Here is a 20,900-nt window from a genome sequence, read left to right as displayed (position 1 = left end):
AACAAAAAATTATCCCATAGAAAATCATAATATTACTTCCTTATTTCCTAAGATTAAGATGCATAAAAATAAATTCTAAATTGAAGTGCACTTAAAAATAATAAATTAAAATAATCGGCATAAAATGTACACTATAGTATTAAGAAGAACAATTGGTAAACTTGAATAATAAAGCAAACCATTTGACATTTTCTTGTGTTTGATTTAATGTACCATTAAATTATCTTAATGACAAAGTGAAATTCTAACTTGTGGCGTCGGCGAAAGCTGGCGCGATACCACTCAAGACCGAGCAAAGCGGCGGAGGCCAACGCATCTTGGGTTATCGCGCTAGCCAAGTCAGTAAGTAAATTCCTCACTATAAGAACAAGCTTACTTACAAGCTTACTGTCAGTCGGTAAAATGAGTTCAAATACTTTAGGGTAACTTGGCCGCTTGGATAATCTAATGCCGACTATGATATCCCTTATTATGAGTTTAGATATTTCACGTGTTAGCAAGAATAGGGTTGATTTTTTTTTTATTGTATATCCAATAAAACCTCATTTGATTTGTAGAATAATTTATTGTGCAGAATACTTCAATTTACACTTCAAAAATAAAATAGAATTAAACTTTAACTATCGTAAATTGATAGGTTAAGATACACGAGTAAAGAATTCAATCATAAAGAGAAATCATTTGAAACAATAAGGATAAACTTTTTCTGATTACTGATCTGTACTGGTGCCGTAGCCGAATGGCATTTCTGCGACGCGAAACGAAAACGAAACGCCGCGAAAGGTAGTCTGGCTCTGTTGCGCCAATACAAGAGCAAGAGCGATAGAGATATATAATTATCTACGAGCGCTTCGTTTCGTGAGCGTCTGTGCCATTCGGCTACGTACTCTGGTACCTATATGATACAGTTATATTGCATAATCAGAGGCGACGTTTGACAAGATCATACCTTGATCGAACTTAGTCTGAACGCCTTTACGCCAGTTGAGAACCCGAAAAATCTTTATTAGTGACTTATTAACTTTAGCAAACGTTTATGAATAAAGGGATTAGTAATTTGACACAATAGGTAAGGAGACGTTCACACGCCGACTATTCGATTCGATATTTTCTCGTATACGGTTTTACTGTACACGATCCATTCGGATTATTCCCGTATGCAATCGGCAAACCGTCCTCTATCAGACCTTCGCCAACGACATCACAACAACAATGTGTACGAGAAACCAGTGTGTCCGCGTGAACGAATCAACGTAAACATAAGCGCCACTGAGCATCGCATTCGATAAAGTCGTTTCGAGAATCTCGCATCTCCGGCGGCAAGACCCTACGGTAGACGATAAAAAATATGTCTCGAATATGATATTTTCTCGCATGGATATCGTGTGATCGATTTACAGAGTTGCCATACAAATTTTACTGTCACTACGATATTTTATAAATCTCGTACACGGTATATGGAAAAAAACGCCCCATGTGAACGTAGCCTTAAGGATAAACATTATATAATTTCAGATAGGTTCTGATATGATATCGCATAATCAAAGGTGAGGTTTCTCAAAATCACACTTCAACATAAAAACAAGGACATCTGTGACTCCGTGACTTGATCGAACTTATAGTACTACTCAAACTAGTCATGTTTTAAAAATTAAAATATTGATCAAATATAATAATGTACCCTTATTCTTCCCAGGTACCAGATCCATTTCCCCAGTCGCCGCCATCGTTGCCATTGCCTTCCGGTTGCTCGGCTACAAAGATAAAGTCAATGAGGAAATGCAGAGAATTTTTGTACAGTAAACCAATCTGAATCCTAGGCCACTGTAGAACCCTTTGAGAGTAAAAATCAAACTGACTTCTATAGCATTTAAAGCACGGTGTCAATACGACAAGGTTCTAGAGTGGCCTAGGATTGTAATCAGTTTACTGTACCTTCATTTCTAGTACTAGCTTAAAACGATTGTATTATCTGATTATGTTTTAAATGAGACGGTCAAAGTAGCAAAGCAAATTATTTTTGCACAAATCTTAGGAAGGCTATTTTCACTTGTTTATGGCTGTGTAAAAACAATAACAATAGTAAGGGCCAGTTGCAACAACCACATTTGACAGATACATCATCGTCACGCAGCAGACGTCTATGGAACTTCCCATACAATAAAATTTTACGAACGCTTTAACGATGACAGATGGTTTGATACAACCGGCCCTAAATTGAAATAGATATCATACACGAAAGAAAAAAACCGGCCAAGAGCGTGTCGGGCCACGCTCAGTGCAGGGTTCCGTAGTTTTTCGTATTTTTCTCAAAAACTACTGAACCTATCAAATTCATAACAATTTTCCTAGAAAGTCTTTATAAAGTTCTACTTTTGTGATTTTTTTCATATTTTTTAAACATATGGTTCAAAAGTTAGAGGGGGGGGGGACGCACTTTTTTTCCTTTAGGAGCGATTATTTCCGAAAATATCAATATTGTCAAAAAACGATCTTAGTAAACCCTTATTCATTTTTAAATACCTATCCAACAATATATCACACGTTGGGGTTGGAATGAAAAAAAATATCAGCCCCCACTTTACATGTAGGGGGGGTACCCTAACAAAACATTTTTTTCCATTTTTTATTTTTGCACTTTATTGGCGTGATTGATATACATATTGGTACCAAATTTCAGCTTTATAGTGCTTACGGTTACTGAGATTATCCGCGGACGGACGGACGGACGGACGGACGGACAGACATGGCGAAACTATAAGGGTTCCTAGTTGACTACGGAACCCTAAAAACGACAAGGCACACTGGTGGCCGAACCGGGAATCGAACCCGGGTCTTCTGCTTACGCGGCTAACCCGCCCGCGGTTAGTCTGCCGCCGCGGGTGGTCTAGTGGTAAAGACGTTAGCCGCGTAAGCTGAAGGTTCGGGTTCGATTCCCGGCTCGGCCACGAGTGGGCCTTGTCGTTTTTTCTTTCGTGTATGATATCTATTTCAATTTATAATTTATATATAGTAGTGTGACTACTTGAAAAAAGAACAAATCAGAAAAAAAATCAATAAAATGATTTGATTTGTTCCCTAGTTGAATAACAATAGTAGTTGTTAATTACCAGGAGCGTCCTGCGGTTCTTGTTTGACTGTGGCATCGTTGCTGTTGTTCTGCGACTCTGAAAAGATGTGTCATCCATGTTATTCAAAACCCATAACTAATACAATATATCATAAATAATGTAATATTCTGTGACTTGTTAGGCCTCACAATATGATTAGGAAAAGCAAAAGTAAAGACTTAGTTCGTCGAGTCCTTATCACAGTCAATTCAAATATATAAGTAGAGATGGGCCGAATATTCGGTAAATATTCGGTATTCGGCATATTCGGCAAGTTTTTAAATGTTCGTATTCGGCCGAATAGTTCGGTTACATTGCCGAACATTTACCGAATAAACAAAGTAAATAAATAGAATAAGTTGTTTCGTAATTCATCGGATAATGACTTCCTACATACTCCTATTTCAGCATCAGAACTACCTACCAAAGGGAGTTAAAGATTCGTTAAAATATAAATACAATAATTTTGTAAAAAAAAGTAAAAAATAACATAGCTTAAGAAACAAAAACCGAAATTTACTTATGCACTAAATTATAGGAACATTAAGAGCCTTAGTATGTACCCATTACCAATAATTGAGAAGTTTTTGAATCTAAGCCAGGATTTAAAATATGGCGGAACCGATTATCGGCCGAATGTTCGGTTCGGTAACAGCTGAACCGAATGTTCGGCCGAATATTCGTATTCGGCAAAGTCCGTATTCGTCCCATCTCTATATATAAGTATTAGTGCCTGATCATTTGATACTTGCCGCTCTTGCCAGTCGCTTTTCGGTGAAGGAAAACGTCGTGGGGAAACCGGACTAATTCCAATAAGGCCTAGTTAGTTACCCTACGGGTTGAAAGGTCAGATGACAGTCGCTTTCGTGAAACTAGTGTCTACACCAACTTTTGGCGTTAATTGTCAAAGCGGACCGTAGACTCTCATGAGACGAATGCCGGGATAACGCAAGGAACATGTGGATGAGAAGATATTGCTGCTTAAGACCTTTATGTCACTGCTTCACCAACTTACGTGCATTCATCACACGAATGATGTGCTGCTTCTCCTTCGACAGATGCTTCTTGCCGTTCAGGTGCATCGTCATCTGCTCCGAGTTAGTCATGGAGGTCTGCAAACAATGTTTTATTTTATGAAATTGTTTTCTTATTTCATGGACAAAGTTTGAGTTTGAAATGTTTATTCTGCCCTCCTAAGCTAAAAAGCGCTATCTCAAACAAAAATCCATAGCTAACTTATACTTAAGTATCTATAGCTGACTGTTCCATTTTCAAAATCATTTGGTTTTGAGATAGCGCCACTCGGCTATGCAGGGCAGTATTAATGTCTATACACTACATAATATAAATATTCTTTATTGCTCACCAATATAACAAGATGACATCAAAAAAAAATAAGTACGTAACTTTAACTATGGTAGACAACAGGCGGTCTTATCGCTAAAGAGCGATCTCTTCCGAACAACCTTTGGGTAGTGGAAACAAGACACAAAAAACAACTGATAATTATAAGCAATAATTAACAACATATTCACTACCAGACAAAAAATGGCGCACTATTACGTCAGGAACCGGTCGTAATCTATATCCGCCCGCTTGTATGGCGACTACCCGACCAGCGGGATGTCCGGCATCTGTGCAAAATTCACGTCTCCTGGCGGGTCCTTTGTTAAGGTTCTTAGGTCCGGTTTCATCAAACCGTCTGTCATCGTTAAAACGTTCTTTAAATTTTATTGTATGGGAAGTTCCGTAGTCGTCTGCGTGACGATGATGTGTCTGTCAAATGTGATTGATGCAGCTGGCCCTTAATATTGTTGATATAAATGCATCCTGGCTCAGTGAGCCTCGGCTGGGCGCGCCTGGAGGAGGCCGCATCGGACCGGGAACAGTGGAAATCCTTCCTAAGGGCCCTATGCCCCTGATGAGGGAGAACAGGATATAATTTTCATTATCATCAAATGCATCCGTTACATTTTCATAAATAGCTGGGTCCGCATAGCTTAGGGAAGTAGGCTTGTCGCGAGGCAATGTGCTCGCGCGAGAATCGTTCAATGTAGACGTTTTCCAAGGTAGCACGTACGTTTTGCACGGCCGAGCAACTTGCCTCGTGTGGACCGAGCTAATAATAATAAGTTTTCAAACGATATTTGTAAATTAAATGCCGACCAGTGGCAACTGGTGAAAATTTCTGCTAGGCAATACTGAGCAAAAAGAAACCTACCTTAACACTAGGTACTTTTACTAGTAGACAATTTAGGCAAGCCTGTGGGAATCGGCTTGTATGGACCAGCCGCTGCTAATGCCGACTCCCCTCATTCAATTTTTCGCGGTCAAACAGTGCATAAACTAGCTAACAGCCTGGCAAAAAAGAGTGGAACATAATAGGGGAGCCACCGTCTATGCCAGCCGTTTTGCACGTGGCAACAATTTTGAAAGATTTTGACACTTTTCTATGAGAACAGTTAAGTGTTGCTAATCCTTCCGAAAATTATATCAAAATTTCACCAAACACTCTCGTTTAAAAAAGTCCAAAGTCTTCACCTCGACATAGGCAGAATTCACCTTGCTTAAATTAGCGAGGAGTAAAAGCCAAGACGGAGGAAAAAAGTGTTGCTATGATAAAAGAAATAGTTAAATTTCTATTCTACACTTTTTTGCCACGCTGAAGCTATCGAAGGGTGATTATACCTTGCATATATCGCAGTAGAGATCGCCATGCGGAGCCTTGCTGTCCTCACCCAGGACGGGCTTGGTCTCGGTGATCTCCGGCAAATGTTGCTTCTCACGGTTAATCAGCTGCTCACTGAAACAAACACAACTTTTAATACATACCCCCTTATTCATAATCGAAAATTGTTTGTCCCTTTCTATCACACCAATACGTCGGAGGGACAATCTATTTTTTATCGGCTTGATAACTTTAGTGAATGTTTATAAGTAGGCTTGGTTTTCAAATAAAGAGTAGCGCATTTTTTTACATTTTTACTATTTGTGTTTTAAAACGTCGTTGAACCACCCCACACTAAAGTTTTTGAGCGTCATATCAGTTTGAGTCTGCGCATATAGCATATTTAAAACAATGCTTAAGCATTCACAGGCGCAAATGCTCAAAGTAGGTTTGTGTAGGATTCCTCAATTTCCCCATAGCCGTCAATAGTCATACATTTACACCGAAATTCAACGTGTTGTTAATTATAGAGACCTTTTACTAGCATCAGCCTTCTGTCATTCACTATATTTATTTTTGTATTTTCTGTCATTTTAGTGTAATTTATTTACTTTTAACCCTTAAATGCATGATTTTTTTCTTTTAACTAGAAATTAATAATGTTTAGTTTAGTTTAGTTTAGTTTATTTATTACATAATGATAAATTACAGTATAAATTAATCTACGTTAACCTATATGAATTTACATTATGATCGTCAATAATGATAATTATAATTAGGCATGCAAACATATAAGAGGTACAATAATATTTATGTCAATGTGATAGACAATGGTTTTCTGACTCTAGGAAAAATAATATAAAAATATTTAACATCGATTTTAATACTAAATCAGTGTTAGAAGTAAAATAGGCTAAATCTTACTTATATAAATATATAATTACTAGTAAAATTTATAAGAAAACTTTTACTACTATTAAAAAGGTACACTATTTGAGAAACCCCTATGATAAAATGATTAAACATAAAATAGTTACTAACTCTGAAAAAATCTGCCTGAATGATCATGTACTAAAAATCACCATCATCCAGTTTTTTCACACTTTTCCGCCATTTTTTCTTAAATAAAAACATTATTTCCAACCATTTAAGAAAAAATGGCGGAAAAGTGTGAAAAAACTGGATGATGATCCTACAGATCTAAGAAAAATAAATAAAAAAGTCCAGCTTATATTTTGGCTAGTTTATTAAAAAATACATGCATTGTAGCCAAATGGCAACAATATGCATTTAAGGGTTAATACCTTTTATACAGTACATGTATCATGATTTTAATTTGTTTACATCAAATTGTGTTTTAAACTAGGACATTATCTCTTTGCCCGAGATACAGGATTATTTTCCTAGTTCGGGCGCACGTAACAATGCACGTAATATAAGTAAACGCATAAATGTAACATTAGCAATAAGGTTTTTCAATAAATGATTCTTATTCTTATTTAAATGGCTGTTGCTTTGCTAGACGCAGTGCTGGCCAAAATTGAATGCTGGCATTTATATATATATATATAGTCCTCCATGTCGTATCCGACAACGGCGACCTTTACATTTTCCTCTGATGAGCACGTATATGGCTCGCGAATCCGAACTTGGTCTTAAATATCCGGTCGCACTGTGCGCAGTAAAGCTGGCCCTGTTCGTTGTAGGTGTATGCGTAGGACGGTGGCATTTATAACACGTTGCTTGAAAGTGGTGAGTAAAACTTTTTATTTTCGCATGATAAGCGATTTGTATTATTATCCACAGGTATCAACTGACTAAGACTTATTGTAAATTAAGTTTGAGATACTTACGTGCGACCCTCCATTCCTTTTTGGAGTAGATACGGGTTTTTCGGCTTCTTCTTTCCTTCCACAATCCTAAAATATTCATTATCATATAAATAAACAAATAGTAATTAAAAGCAAGAGATTAAATAGGCCGTATCATTGTTCCATGATACGCAATGTATAAAAGAAATGTCTACAATTTGAAAGCGAAACATACATAAATATAATTTTATAACCATCTCTATCGACGCGAAAAAATTATCACCAAATGATGTTCTGAGTGTTGCTTTTATTCATTCCCGAAGCATTATCTAACTAGCGCAACAAGAAGTTTTACAAAAATATGGAATAAACCAAAATTCTGAGACTAAGATGCAGAATACGCAACAGCGAACGTTGTTTATAAAGTTTATGTATACCAATACTCGGTCCTCAATTGGATATTTACGAATTCCCTTGTTGGACCTACTTCCCTAATAACTAATAGTTTACCTATCAATAATTTTTCATTTTAATCCATACTTAATATTATAAATGGGAAAGTGTGTGTGTCTGTTTGTTTGTCTATCTTTCACGGCAAAACGGAGCGACGAATTGTCGTGATTTTTTAATTGGAGATAGTTGAAGGGATGGAGAGTGACATAGACTACTTTTTATCTCTTTCTAACGCGAGCGAAGCGGCGGACAAAAGCTAGTACTATTTATTTCCAGGTAACCTGTAATGCCTCTGTAACAGTAGGTTGGTAGGTAGGTATATAAACTTGATTTTCTATTAAATCAGCGATTGGTCCGATTACATATAATTATTATTATTAGCCCACATTGTCCCACTGCTGGGCAAAGGCTCCCTCTTACTCTTCCATGTATCCCTATCCTCGGAAGTCTCCCACCAGTGTGTCTCAAAGGTATACATATAATACCCAAAATAAATTATAGGTCTCCAAAGCAAGACAGATGAATCTTTGTTTTTTCTTCTTAAATTACATTTATCATAGTAGTGGCTATTCTAACATAAATAAATAAGAAACAGTCACATTCATAAACATGTATACGATTTAGCACTTTATGCCACATACAGGGATAAGGTAAAAAAATGTATGTATGTGTATGAAAGTGACTGGTCAAGTCAAGTTTAACAGGTGAGGTCATAAACACGGATATAATTTTATACTTTATTTGAATAAATAAAGCAAAAAAAATGTACTTGTTTATGACCTTCACTGTTAAAATGTTAGTCAAAGCTATTAACATTTATATAATTTTTCACCTTATGGAATACCTGGGTTCCATAAAGGCAAAAAAATGTATAAATGTGTATAGCTTTAACTGTTCACATTCAGTCTGAAAGTAAAGATTATAAACATGTATAGATTTTTGCACCTTACTTCATTGAAATAAGGTGAAATAATGTATATATGTGTATAGCGTTCACTATCAGAATAATACAACATTTAAATATGATTGATGTGATCATTTGATTGTTTCTTACATCAATTCCAATTCTGTACGCACCTCGAGTGACTCGGAATGCTTAGAATAATAGACGGTATTTATACGGGCGGTAGGTCAACTATTTAACATCTTTGGTAACTTCATTGATGTAAATATTCGTACAGAAATGGTAAGTGCTAGTGTACATTTCTAGAAGAAAATGCGTAACCGTCATACAACACGGTCGCATCGACTACTCGTATTGAATGGCGTGGTCCAGCATTTAACTAAGAATTTGAAACTTAAAGATGATACTTATTAAAGGTTAAAGAATATTATGGAGTGAGACAGTGTCCTTAAATTTTTAATGCGAGACAGTCATGACATGTTGAGACTGTACTTAGCCTAAGATCATTATGTGTACACATGAATTGAAATAAAGCAGCCATACTCAAAGTGTGCTCCGCGGATCCCTAGGGCTCCGCAAAGCCTCTCTGGGGGCTCCGTGTGAATTTTCGTTACCTGATATGCAACTTCACCTCTCTTCCATAAAAAAAAATATTCACCAATTGTTAAGAAATAAAAAACATGTTCATGTAATACCTCACTTTAAAATGTAATGATTAAATTTTACTATTATGATCACTTATTAAAATAAAGATTGCAATAAACATTTTTTGTATTTATATAGTTTAAGGGCTCCGTCAGATATTTTGATTTCTAAAAAGGTTCCATGTGAAAATAAGTTTGAGAACCGCTGCAATAAAGCATTGAAATTGACATGAATACACACCATATATACACATGTTTACCTTTGATAATCCTTACTCCGTAAGGTAAAACAATGTATAATTGTTTGAGATTTTAATTGTACTCATATGTAATACCTTTGTATATTTTATGAATTAGGGGCCATATATTCTCAGTTTAAATGTACAACTTTAATAATATTCATTTTTAAGCTCTCAAAGCACACTAGCACATCTTACATACATACTATACTAGCTGTAGTTCATTGGGTGAACACAGCGTAAGAAACAAACAAAGAATCACCACAGAAAATGGAAAACAGTATATCTTACGCTCGATGCGGTTTTCCCGAATAGTGCGAATCGGCGTGAACCGTGGACGTTATAGTTACGTCACACAGTTCACAGTACAAGTCGCGCGACTTTAGCGGAATCTAGAAAAATAATTGTACATAAAAAGGTTTCATTAGACTGTCCTATGTCTGAAACCCTGCTCACTCCTTCAGATTTAAAGAAGTTAGCGGGGTAGTAGAAATAGGACAGCGGGTTAGATATACAACAATTATTAGATCAATTTGGAAAAATGCTGTGGATATGAGGCTTTTCGGAGTAACTTGACTTGATTTATTGATTTAATGAAAAACTACTTTATTGCTGCCACAAATTAATACTTAATATTCAAATAAAATGTACTTATAAATATTAAAAAAGAATACTTCAGTCTGGGTGCCTTATACACAAAATAATTTTTAAAATGCCTGTTGATGCATTTACTGTATTAAATCTCTGATCTCTTTAATCTACTTCTATTTCTGTCTATGTTATCTTACGAAATCCCTTTTATTTCAAGACTATCAAGCATCAAGTTACCTGTTTCCCAGGAGTTGGTTTCGCAGAGTTCTGCAACTGCCATTTCTTTTGGTTCTTTTGATGATTGCGCGAAGTGTAATGCATACGCGCTGCAAAAGAGAGAGACTCTTTAACATATGCAAACATAGCAGCCAAACAAGATACATCATTTTTTTTACTGATTGGGGCACTATCACCTTACTGTAGGCTTGTGTAGGACATGTACTAATAGTACAAAAGACACGATTCCCTGCACTGTACTAGACCGAACTACTCCCAAATGATTCTGCTCTCTAGTACATTTAGTACACTCACACACGCGCAACGAATGGGAGCGAAAGGAGCGAAGAGCCGAGGAGTGACAATGACAGCAAAGCGATCCGTGTGATCCGACCGAGAGCGCGCGAAAACGGCCGATCAGCTCTCGGCTAGTACGAGCGAGCGTTACTGTACGTCATATGCACAATTTGTCTTTCGCTCTCTCGGTGTACTACTGTCCTAAATGTCCTAAAAGAATGAACTAGTACACTTCGGAGATCGTACTAGTTGGTAGCGATCTTTTCAGTGAACGAGCAGGCACAACTCTACCTCACTGTCTCACTACTGAGTATCATCACTAGTATGTAGTTCTACATTCACATTCAGATCCCAAAAGTCCAAAAATGTGAAACATGCAGAAGCTCTTCAAAATCATAACTTTTTAGTTGTAACTTACACATAGTGAACGAGTCGAAGTCCAACCCGCAAACTCCGCAGTGGTGAGCCTCCATAAGCTTCAGCAGCTTCTTGGGAATGTCCTTGAGGGTCTCCTGAGCGATACCACACCCTGTAATTTAAACAAGATTAGTCTTAGCACCTTTAATATTTTTTTCTATAAATGAGAGTCTTGGCCACAGACTAGCCAAATGCAAAGACGTAGCCTATGATGGCATGAGATCACCCAGAACATGCCTGTTCACCCTAGATTTGAGGGTTGCCGGGTTATATGAGTTCAGAAATATAGCCACTGGCAAGGAATTCCTCTCTTATGGAACAAAACAATTTTACCACAGCCACAGAATGTTTTATCTGCAGTGAAAGCTTTATTTCAGGTTATTTTATACACTATTTGGACAATGAGCCGGATTCACAGAGAGTGCAGTTCTACAAGGCAATCTCCTCACAACGATCATCATTGTAAACCCACTTAATCTTTCAAGCCCTGACGGCTCCCCAGGGAGCTAGCCTAAAAAATTAAATGTCACCTTAATAAATTTAGGCAAATGTAATTCAAAATTGAGTGTCCCATACACTCCGAAGTCCGAAGTTCCGCAACTGACAACTGACTGACTGAGTTGCAGAACTTTGAAAAGTCAACATCAGCTCCATCCTGAGGATGCCTCGTAGAGGCGAAACAAGTGTCGAGTTTTGTATTTTTGGTGGTGGGTTGTTATATTTATTTGCGTATTATTTGTGCGGTGGGAGGGTGGGAAAATTAATTGCATGTAAAAAATACGTAAGTAAGTATAACGGGTTAGCACTGATTGACTTGCACGTTAACAATTCGCAGGTTTCGCAAGGAATAAACTAGAAAGTAAACTAGAAAGTTTACGATTAACATGGATTTCCGCAAAGTAACGCCTGATTCCATCGATTTTTAATTTTGGATTGTAGTAAATACAGGGACAATGTTGTATTTCCATAATAGGATAAGCATATTTGCTTATATTCTTCTAGTATGCAAATAGCTGCCTGATGGGACTGAACCGGGATAGAATATGAACAAATAGTTGAAACAAAGAAACAGAATCATCTAAGAGAGAATTAACATAGTGTACTCACGTAAAAGATATCTGTAAGCTTGAGTCTCTGGACCAACTTTGCGGGGCATAGGCGAAGCGCCTGGTCCAAAACCTCGTCCATACATCACTGTGGGTGGTGGCGGGCCGCGCGGCCCACGAGGGCCCATTGGACGCATGGGCGGGCCCATGGGTGGGCCCATGGGTCGGCCCATAGGTGGTGGGCCCATTGGTGGTGGACCCATAGGCCCGTCCATAGGAGGACCCCTTGGTCCAAACCCAAAGCCACCACCTGGCCCGTATCCACCACGGTAGCTTCCATAAGCATTGTTGTAGCGGTCATGGCTGGAAAGAGAATTTGTAAAGGCGTAAAAATTACTATTTCACTACTTCTTATTAAACTTGTAAATATTAGACTTAGAATGGTTACTTGGGCATTCCACGTCTTGGCGGTCTTATCGGTCGCATTGGCTTGTTTATCGCGAAACCGTTGCCGTTTCCGAAGTCCACATCTTCCACAAAATTACGATCTCCCATTGTTTCAACTGTAAAATAAGAAAAAATTAAGGGAATGGAGTGCTCCATCAACAATAAATAGGTTTATTAAGTATTTTAGTATTTGTGGATATGAAATTGGATGCATTGTTTCAGATATGTATTGAATTTTGTAATAAATTTGCAGTATTTACCTGGAAAAATATAGTTATTTATTAATTTATTGATTATGCTACACCGTGTCGGCGTCGGCGTTAGTCGGAAATCGGCAATGGCACGAAACGAACGAATGGTGCCAGTACTGCCAGTGGTGCCAATTATGGAGATTAGAGGTAAGGAGCGAAATCTTGAAGTATCAGAAGTGCACATATAAAAGAAAAGATAGGTGGCGCTGCAATTGCAGGTACATAAGGGTTTGACAATCTCTTATCCTTCTCGGTAGTGACCCCGCCTACGGAGCAAGAAGTCCCGGGTTCAAATCCTGATGCAGCGCCGGCCCGCGCACTCGATCAGGGTAGAGCGAGATACTGTTTTGGCGCCCCCTTGTTTAATTTTTTTTGGGGTCCGAAGCCAAAACGCCATCCTTATAGATTCTCTGTGTCCGTCTGACACCTCACAACCATTTGGCTAAGTATTTAACTAAAATATATCACATGTATTCGTAGTAGATGGAAGTAGTGAACGCGAGCGAAGCGAGCGCGAAATTTTTTTCCTATTATTTATGGGGGAGGAGGAGGGGGATCTATATAAGCCCTTATCTTTCATAGGCAAAACGTATGCGAGGTTAAAGCTTTTCTGCGCTGCGTATTTATTGAGGTGTTCACTAGAACAAGAATAAATGACTGTGATGAAACAAAAGAGGTCAAAGACCAAGCTCTGGCAGACCAAGAACAGTAGGATTTGAGCTTCAGTTCAGGGCCAAGGCAAGGCATGGGAAAGAAAAGCAATGCCCAGATTTTGACTTTAAGAGGAACTCCGCTTTGGATTGTGGATAAACACTAAGCGTTGGGATAGCGCCGTAACTTTGAGTTTGTAGTTCAGCCTCACAAGTCTCGCAACAATGTGGTTCGTCTAGAGCTAGAAACATCTTTCACGGCGCCCTAGCAACAGCTCCCACCTTATGAATGCTGTACATGGTGCTACTTTTCAGATAATCTGCATCACAATCACAAATCTAGATTTTCAATAGCTGAATAAAATTAATTTCCGGCTCCTTTCGCCATTCTGGGCTATTTGTGCGCCCACGCAATGACGATTTTGGCGCCCCCTTACCATTCGGCGCCTAGAGCGGCCGCTCCACTCGCTCTACCCTTAATCCGGCCCTGTCCTGATGAGAGCTTTTTTATTTTTTTTTCTACTAATATTTTTTCCTGAATTATTTTATTTTTTATATCCAAAAAGCTTCTTTTGATAGAATTTTTCGAAAATTAATTTGCAAGACTTGCAACATTACCTAAGAATCCTAAGATGGGGCAAACAATGTCAAAAGGGCTTAAATTGGCATATATGTATAAATAAAACAATAACTAAACACAATTAAAATACACAAAAACAAAATTAAAATAAAAAACAAAAAACAAAAGGGTCGCTGTCAGGATCGAACCTGAGAACATCTGCATACGAAGCCGGCGCACTACCACCGGGACTACGTCTTGACTTGCTCATTTGGACGAAATCAGCCTAGAGAAAAGAAAGTCTAATGTCATGTCACGTCGTTGATCATTGAGCGAGACATGCGCTCCAAGCGGAGAGATTTGTAACTGCAATTAAAGGGTCTCAGCCGGTCATTTTTGCTACTTTTCTACTTCGACAGATTTTCCTCCTTACCTCTATTCTCCCTGGTGCCAATGATGGTGGCACGTCACTTTTTTATTTTTTATTTTTTAGGGCCCGCGCAGACGGGGGACGCAACTTTTTTGTCTGCGGCGATCGGTCTATGGGCTAGTATGAAAGTGCGCACACGTTGCGACTCAACTTTTTTGTCTGCGGGTTCGGCGATAAGCACAAACTACTCAGAAGATACTAGCGATAAGCCTGCGACGCAACTGTCAACTCTCACACGCCGACAAAATAGTCGCCGGTCGTTGTCATTTTGACAATTATCACTCAACCGCTTGGGCGAACGTATGTTAATATTCGAAAAAAATATAATTTTAAATGCCGATCGTTGAAGTCGACATTGATATCTGTCTTTTAATTGAAGAAGTAGAGGAAAGACCGACTTTATATGACAAGACTTTAAAAGAATATTCCGATAATATAGAGAAAAACGATGCCAGGTTGTAAAATTCTAAACTGGCAGGAAATTATGGACGCGTGATAAATGATAAAATAGCAGGCCGTCCCTATCGCACTATTTGTAAGTGCGATAGGGACGGCCCAATGTTTTATCATCTATCGCGCGACCATGATTGCCCTACAGTTCATCAAAATTTTTAATCACACATTCTAATATAATAATTCGGATAGGCTCTAAATTTCATGAAACAAGAAAAAGTTGCGTCTGTAGTACCTTCTTAGTAGTGTGTGGTTGCGTCACTGTCGTTCCCGTGTGCGCACATTACATTTGAAGAGTTCTCTCGATTTCTCCAAGATCCCATCATCAGACCCCGACTTGTTGTCAATGGGACATCGGACCATCTCGGGGTTATACCTGAACGATTGAAAAAAGAATGAAAACCGTTCCATGACTCTCGGAGATATCGACATACATACAAAAAAAACATTTAGTCGAATTGAGAACCTCCTCCTTTTTTTTAAGTCGGGTAAAAAAATCGTCGAGCGACTTTGTCGCCCGTCTGCGCGGGCCTTAACAGATAACATCAAATACACAGACCGGAGACAAAACATACAGACCAATACAGACCAATACAGACACTGTACGAAATTTTCATTCGTATTCCTAACAAAATTACAGATGTAAAAGGGACGTCGCTCTAGAAATGTTGTACTTTAGCGTTCATACCTTTCTGTTCTTACCGTATAGAAAATTTAGTCTGGCTGGAATTGGCAGAAAACATCTGTGTAGTAGAGGCTTTAAGAAAACAGAAAACGACTTCTCTGCTGTCAGTTGCAGACTATCACATGCAAAGACCTTTACAGGGGACAGCTCAATCACATTTTTTGCCATACTAAATTGAACCTTATCACCGAGAGAGAAAGTTGATCGTATCAGACTAGCGACAACGGTCCACATGAGAGGGCATTTTTTGGGCTGGTGTCCCTCTCGCACGTGTGACCAGTGTTAATGAGGTTACCATAGTAGTAGTATTTTTATCTGTATATTACCTGACTTTATAACTTCTTATATTATTTTAGTGTTATATTCAAACTAGGGTTTCGATATATTACAAAGAATTGGAAAATAATTATAATGTAATTATTTTGATGCCAATAAATCAAAGATTTGTATAATTAAAAAATACTTTCAAATGGGTATTAGTAGATTTGGTAGTAACTTTGAAAATTGACTGGTATCCCCAATGTATGACAGTGATGACGTCACTGAATAATGTTGACATTGTCAGTAAGTGCGAGAGGGACACCAGCCCAAACAATGACCTCTCATGTGGACACACTTTTTGACCTAACTACACAATCTAGTTTAATAATTCTAAATCTATGATCACATGTCATTGTCAATGTCACTTTTGCTTTAGTTATAAACTTATACTTCCGTGCGCCAATGTCAATGAAATGTTGAGTTGAATATGTGTTGTGTTTAATTTTCGAGGGATCGAATAATCTCGCCACCGAATCATAGTTGTTTTGTATTTTGTGCAATAAATCTATACACGTTCATTTCGATCTGCTGTTTGTAAATCCCAATTTACTCCAGTACTGTAAAATGACACAGCCGCGACCCTGCGGATGTAAAGGTTGCAGAACATGCCTCATTTGCGAAACTCAGTACGGGGCAGACAAGTACAAGATTCAATTAGAGTTCGACAAGACTAAAAGCTATGTTTATTGCCCGTTTTGCAACAAGGCATGGCCGGGTTGGGACGCTGATATCTATAAACAACATCCCAATCACAATGGAACACCAATCGAATATCCCGGCGTTTACATTCAATTGGACTTTATAACAGAGGAAGAAGAAAATGTGTTGATGAAAAACATAGACGAGGTACCTTGGGACATATCACAGAGCGGCAGACGTAAGCAAAACTATGGACCTAAAACGAATTTCAAGAAAATGAAAATCAATGCTGGCAGTTTTGATGGGTTTCCAGCATTCTCCAAGTTTCTGCAAGATAGGTTCGAGTCTGTTCCTTTGTTGAAAGGTTATGATGTGATAGAGCAGTGCTCTTTAGAGTATGACCCTAGTAAAGGAGCTTCCATAGATCCTCATATAGATGATTGTTGGATTTGGGGTGAAAGGATAATCACTGTGAACTGTTTGTCTGATTCTGTGTTGACTATGACTAGATATCAGGGAGATACTAAGAAATATAACCTGCATTGTGCAGAACAATACTGTCCGATAGTTAAACCTGATGGCAGTATTAATTTGGAATGTAGTGACCTTGATAAAACGGCTTATGAAGCAAGTAAATCACAAGATGATTTGGATGTTGTTATCAGAATACCAATGCCTAGGTAAATATACTGCTTTGGTATTATATATATATATTTTTTGATAGTAAAAGACATTTTTTTATACAAATAGCTGTTGTTCCTCACTTAATATTTATCATAAAGCTACTAGTAGATATCAAGTGAATTTCTTCACATCTTTGTTGAAAATTAAATTTTAATTGGAAACTTTCAAAATAATCTTCAGTTTCAAACTACAAGCACTGATTACTTGGGCTCTTTTTATTATCAATAATATTGCATGTCAAGCAACATAATCTTACTGCCAAAATAATTTAGTTACATGCATGCAGTATTACTATACCAGTAATTTCTTATTTCTTTATTACAGGAGATCACTCCTAGTGTTCTACGGTGAGCCAAGATACCACTGGGAGCACTGTGTACTGCGTGAGGACATCTCATCTCGCCGGGTATGTATAGCGTACAGAGAGTTCACACCACCGTACATGCAAAATGGCTGCCATGAAGAGGCAGGCAACCTAATTAGGCAGGCTAAGACATTTTGGGATCACAAAGTGAAGTATCAAATTCAAACATAAGATGAAAGAGTTTATTTTATAACCTTGCACCAACTTACTAAGAGATCTGTGAGAACTTGCAACTTTGCAAGTATAAAAACATAGAATCATGAAATTTTGACATTTTGTATTGTATATTTTACTGCTATGTTGGTGCATAGTGCATACTACATATTTAATTATTTATGTTAATCTGGGTATTGCCGGTCCATTCTCTTAGATAATGTTCCCCATTTACTGTGGTGTAGGGTGTAGATGGGCATTTTCAGAATTTGGGACCCCCCAATTAGTAAGTTGTTTGTTGTGAGTTGTTAACAAAAATTAACTCACTGTCAGTTTTGTGATGATAATTAAGCATGAAATTTCAATAAAAATATTGTTTTTGTGTTAAATACATAAACTGTAAGCAATAAACTGTGTGAAAAAAGTAAATTTTTAGACAGATTTTATGCTTAATTGTCGTCACAAAACTGACAGTGAGTTAATTTTTGTTAACAACTTAAGCTAATTGGGGGGGCCTAAATTCTGAAAATGCCCAGGTACATGATCTTATTAAGTCTGGCTATAACTAGTGATATTTTATTCCAGTGACTTTTGTAAGTTGTAATATAATTGAAATGAAATCAATTTATAATTTATTGAGAAACTAACAAGTGGGTATTATTTTATGAGTCAGGATTATCTTATCTGAGAAATGTCTACCTTAATCATCTTATCGTAATAGGTAAGTAAATAAATTAAAAACATTTTAATTTAGTTCATTTTATTGTTTCTAGAACCAATAAATTACGCTACATTTTTAAATGATGTGATGCATATTATGAAAGTCAATAAATTTGTAGAATAAATGGAATGTAGGTGATTTATAATGATATACACCAGTATTACGCTAATATTAAACTAATAAATATTTTACTCTATATACATAAAAATACCAATAAAATACAACCCCAATTCCGTACTATATGTTACGCTGGCCCCTTGGTATAGGTAGTTTCAACTCAGTTGAGGCCACGCACACTATAACACTGTCATGTAATGACAACGAGATTTTGAAATTAGTGTTCTTACCGTGTATACCGACTGCAGATTCAACAGTAAATTGCAAGAAAGACCAAAAAGTTTCTATTTACTATTTTGTTAAGAATTACGTCTATAGAACAAATTTCAAACAAAACAGAAAATAAAATATCTTGTATGTAATAAATTGCCTTATTTTATCATCGTAGCTGTTAAAATGGTGTTTACCTATTTTTTCATTACTTATTAGCAGACATAGAAGTCGCAGTAGCAATAATGTTAATTAACATAGGGACATCCTTCCGATATAAAATACATCGATAAGTAGCTGAATACTTATTTGGAAGTGAAATTTCATACGAGCTATAAAGTTCACCGGATAATTTAATTTAATAAAATAATATTGTTTGTCCTTAGCAAAATTTTATACGTGCCACCGCGACTTCCAGCTAGTAATACTGAGTTCACATTGAATAGCGTCATGAGAAAATTAAACGAAGAAATAGCAGCACTTGATAAAGAAACGTTTCACAGTATTTTCAGAAAAACCCAAGAAAACGAAGAAAGATATAGGGAAAGGGAACCTATGATAGATGATTTAACCGAAAACCAAAACCTTATAATCAATCCTAACGAATCAGATGAAGATATGCCAAGTGACGGTGGTTTGTGAAAGGATTTGTTCATTATTTTTTACTGCTTTTAATACCATTAATGATAAGTATATCAATAAATAATAATGTTTTTCAAAAATATATTAATCGTTTTTTTACATTCACTCACTCATTTCATTCATTCATTTTTTTGCAATCAGTACATGATCAGTACTAATATTCATTTAGCTGTGTGTGTTATCATTCACTTCAACCTCAGTGGAATTACCTATAAGCTCATTTTACAATAAAGGATTATGTTGGGACTTATTGACATACTATTTACAATGCCGTTACTTTCAAATTACCCTTTGCTATCACATTAAAGAAACCACAGTGTTTTATATTGCTACGAGAACATTTTTATAGTTCATTAAATCTAATACAAACAATGTCTTGCTCTAGTTGTAAGTAGATTGTGCCAAACAACTAAATATAAGAAATAAGTATGTGAATAATATATTTATTGGTGCATTTTCACGTTCAAGGCGGAGCGGCGTTAAATGAGCTTTATACGGATGAACTGGATCGCAACATTATACCGGTTAGCGTATTTCTGCATCACTCACATATTGTAGCGTACCTACTTAATAGACATAGATACGGTAGACCACCACCCACCATCCGATCGAACAACAATCAAGGATGGGACCATAGCAATGCCGGGGTTCAGTACACCCGTGTATTGAGGTTACAGTTTTAAAAGGACCTGTAAATACTTATTTGCATTCTAAGTATAATAATTATTATATATATATATTTTTTTTATTATAAAATATAATAAATAATAATATAATAAATAATAAAAAAAAATATAATAAATAATAATTATTTTAGAGACAGCACCCGGAGCCAATTTCTCGAAGCTACGTTACAATTTACAAGTGGTAATCAATGTCTAATATGACAAGTTGGAAAGAGACTTCCGCTTGTAACTTTCAGTGTTGAGAAATGGGCCACTGATAGTGGTTGGTGACCTACAAGCAATAGCAGAGTTAGATGGGCCATTTTTTTTCAAAGTTGTCCACTCCACTTTTTTTGGATTGGGTAATTTTTATGTGGTTTCCACTCAGAATCGCGAGCTCTTTCAATTTCAATAGGAGAAAAAAGTATCCCAACGTTTTTTTCCGATTCCGTTACCATTTTTTCATACATTTTGTGTGGCGGTAACGGAATGGAAGGTTCGAAAAATGTATGG

General features: G+C 37.0%; 2 protein-coding genes across 3 annotated transcripts; one reads left to right on the top strand and one right to left on the bottom strand.

Annotated features, from left to right (window-relative positions):
* Nucleotides 1–642: 642 nt before the first annotated feature.
* On the bottom strand, nt 643–13,216 carry LOC125228311 (zinc finger matrin-type protein 3-like). The gene is made up of 11 exons (XM_048132822.1): nt 13,104–13,216; nt 12,845–12,959; nt 12,458–12,759; nt 11,352–11,462; nt 10,658–10,746; nt 10,121–10,221; nt 7,632–7,697; nt 5,799–5,913; nt 4,126–4,222; nt 3,111–3,167; nt 643–1,754 (listed from the first exon to the last, which is right to left on the bottom strand). The coding sequence occupies exons 2-11, from the start codon at nt 12,949–12,951 to the stop codon at nt 1,684–1,686; spliced, it is 1,116 nt and encodes a 371-aa protein (XP_047988779.1). The 5' UTR covers nt 12,952–12,959; nt 13,104–13,216; the 3' UTR covers nt 643–1,683.
* Nucleotides 13,217–16,587: 3,371 nt separating this feature from the next.
* LOC125228072 (alpha-ketoglutarate-dependent dioxygenase alkB homolog 4) lies at nt 16,588–18,974 on the top strand. 2 transcript variants are annotated; one of them, XM_048132521.1, is made up of 2 exons: nt 16,588–17,169; nt 17,840–18,974. In XM_048132521.1, the coding sequence occupies exons 1-2, from the start codon at nt 16,757–16,759 to the stop codon at nt 18,048–18,050; spliced, it is 624 nt and encodes a 207-aa protein (XP_047988478.1). In that variant the 5' UTR covers nt 16,588–16,756; the 3' UTR covers nt 18,051–18,974. The 2 variants fall into 2 exon arrangements, with proteins under 2 accessions (XP_047988478.1, XP_047988477.1); XM_048132520.1 differs by having other exon boundaries at nt 16,588–17,511.
* Nucleotides 18,975–20,900: the final 1,926 nt, after the last annotated feature.

This window comes from Leguminivora glycinivorella, chromosome 7, assembly GCF_023078275.1.
Source record: "Leguminivora glycinivorella isolate SPB_JAAS2020 chromosome 7, LegGlyc_1.1, whole genome shotgun sequence".
Taxonomy (NCBI): domain Eukaryota; kingdom Metazoa; phylum Arthropoda; class Insecta; order Lepidoptera; family Tortricidae; genus Leguminivora; species Leguminivora glycinivorella.
This window is presented reverse-complemented; position numbering and strand designations above follow the sequence as displayed.

Excerpts from the sequence above, each read along its gene's own strand:
- LOC125228311 (XM_048132822.1), bottom strand. The coding sequence starts at position 12,951 with ATGGGAGATCGTAATTTTGTGGAAGATGTGGACTTCGGAAACGGCAAC. Across the intron at positions 5,914-7,631 it reads AAAGGAATGGAGGGTCGCAC|TGAGCAGCTGATTAACCGTG; the intron begins GTAAGTATCTCA and ends TGTTTGTTTCAG. Across the intron at positions 1,755-3,110 it reads AGAACCGCAGGACGCTCCTG|CCGAGCAACCGGAAGGCAAT; the intron begins GTAATTAACAAC and ends TTATCTTTGTAG.
- LOC125228072 (XM_048132520.1), top strand. The coding sequence starts at position 16,757 with ATGACACAGCCGCGACCCTGCGGATGTAAAGGTTGCAGAACATGCCTC. Across the intron at positions 17,512-17,839 it reads ATCAGAATACCAATGCCTAG|GAGATCACTCCTAGTGTTCT; the intron begins GTAAATATACTG and ends TCTTTATTACAG.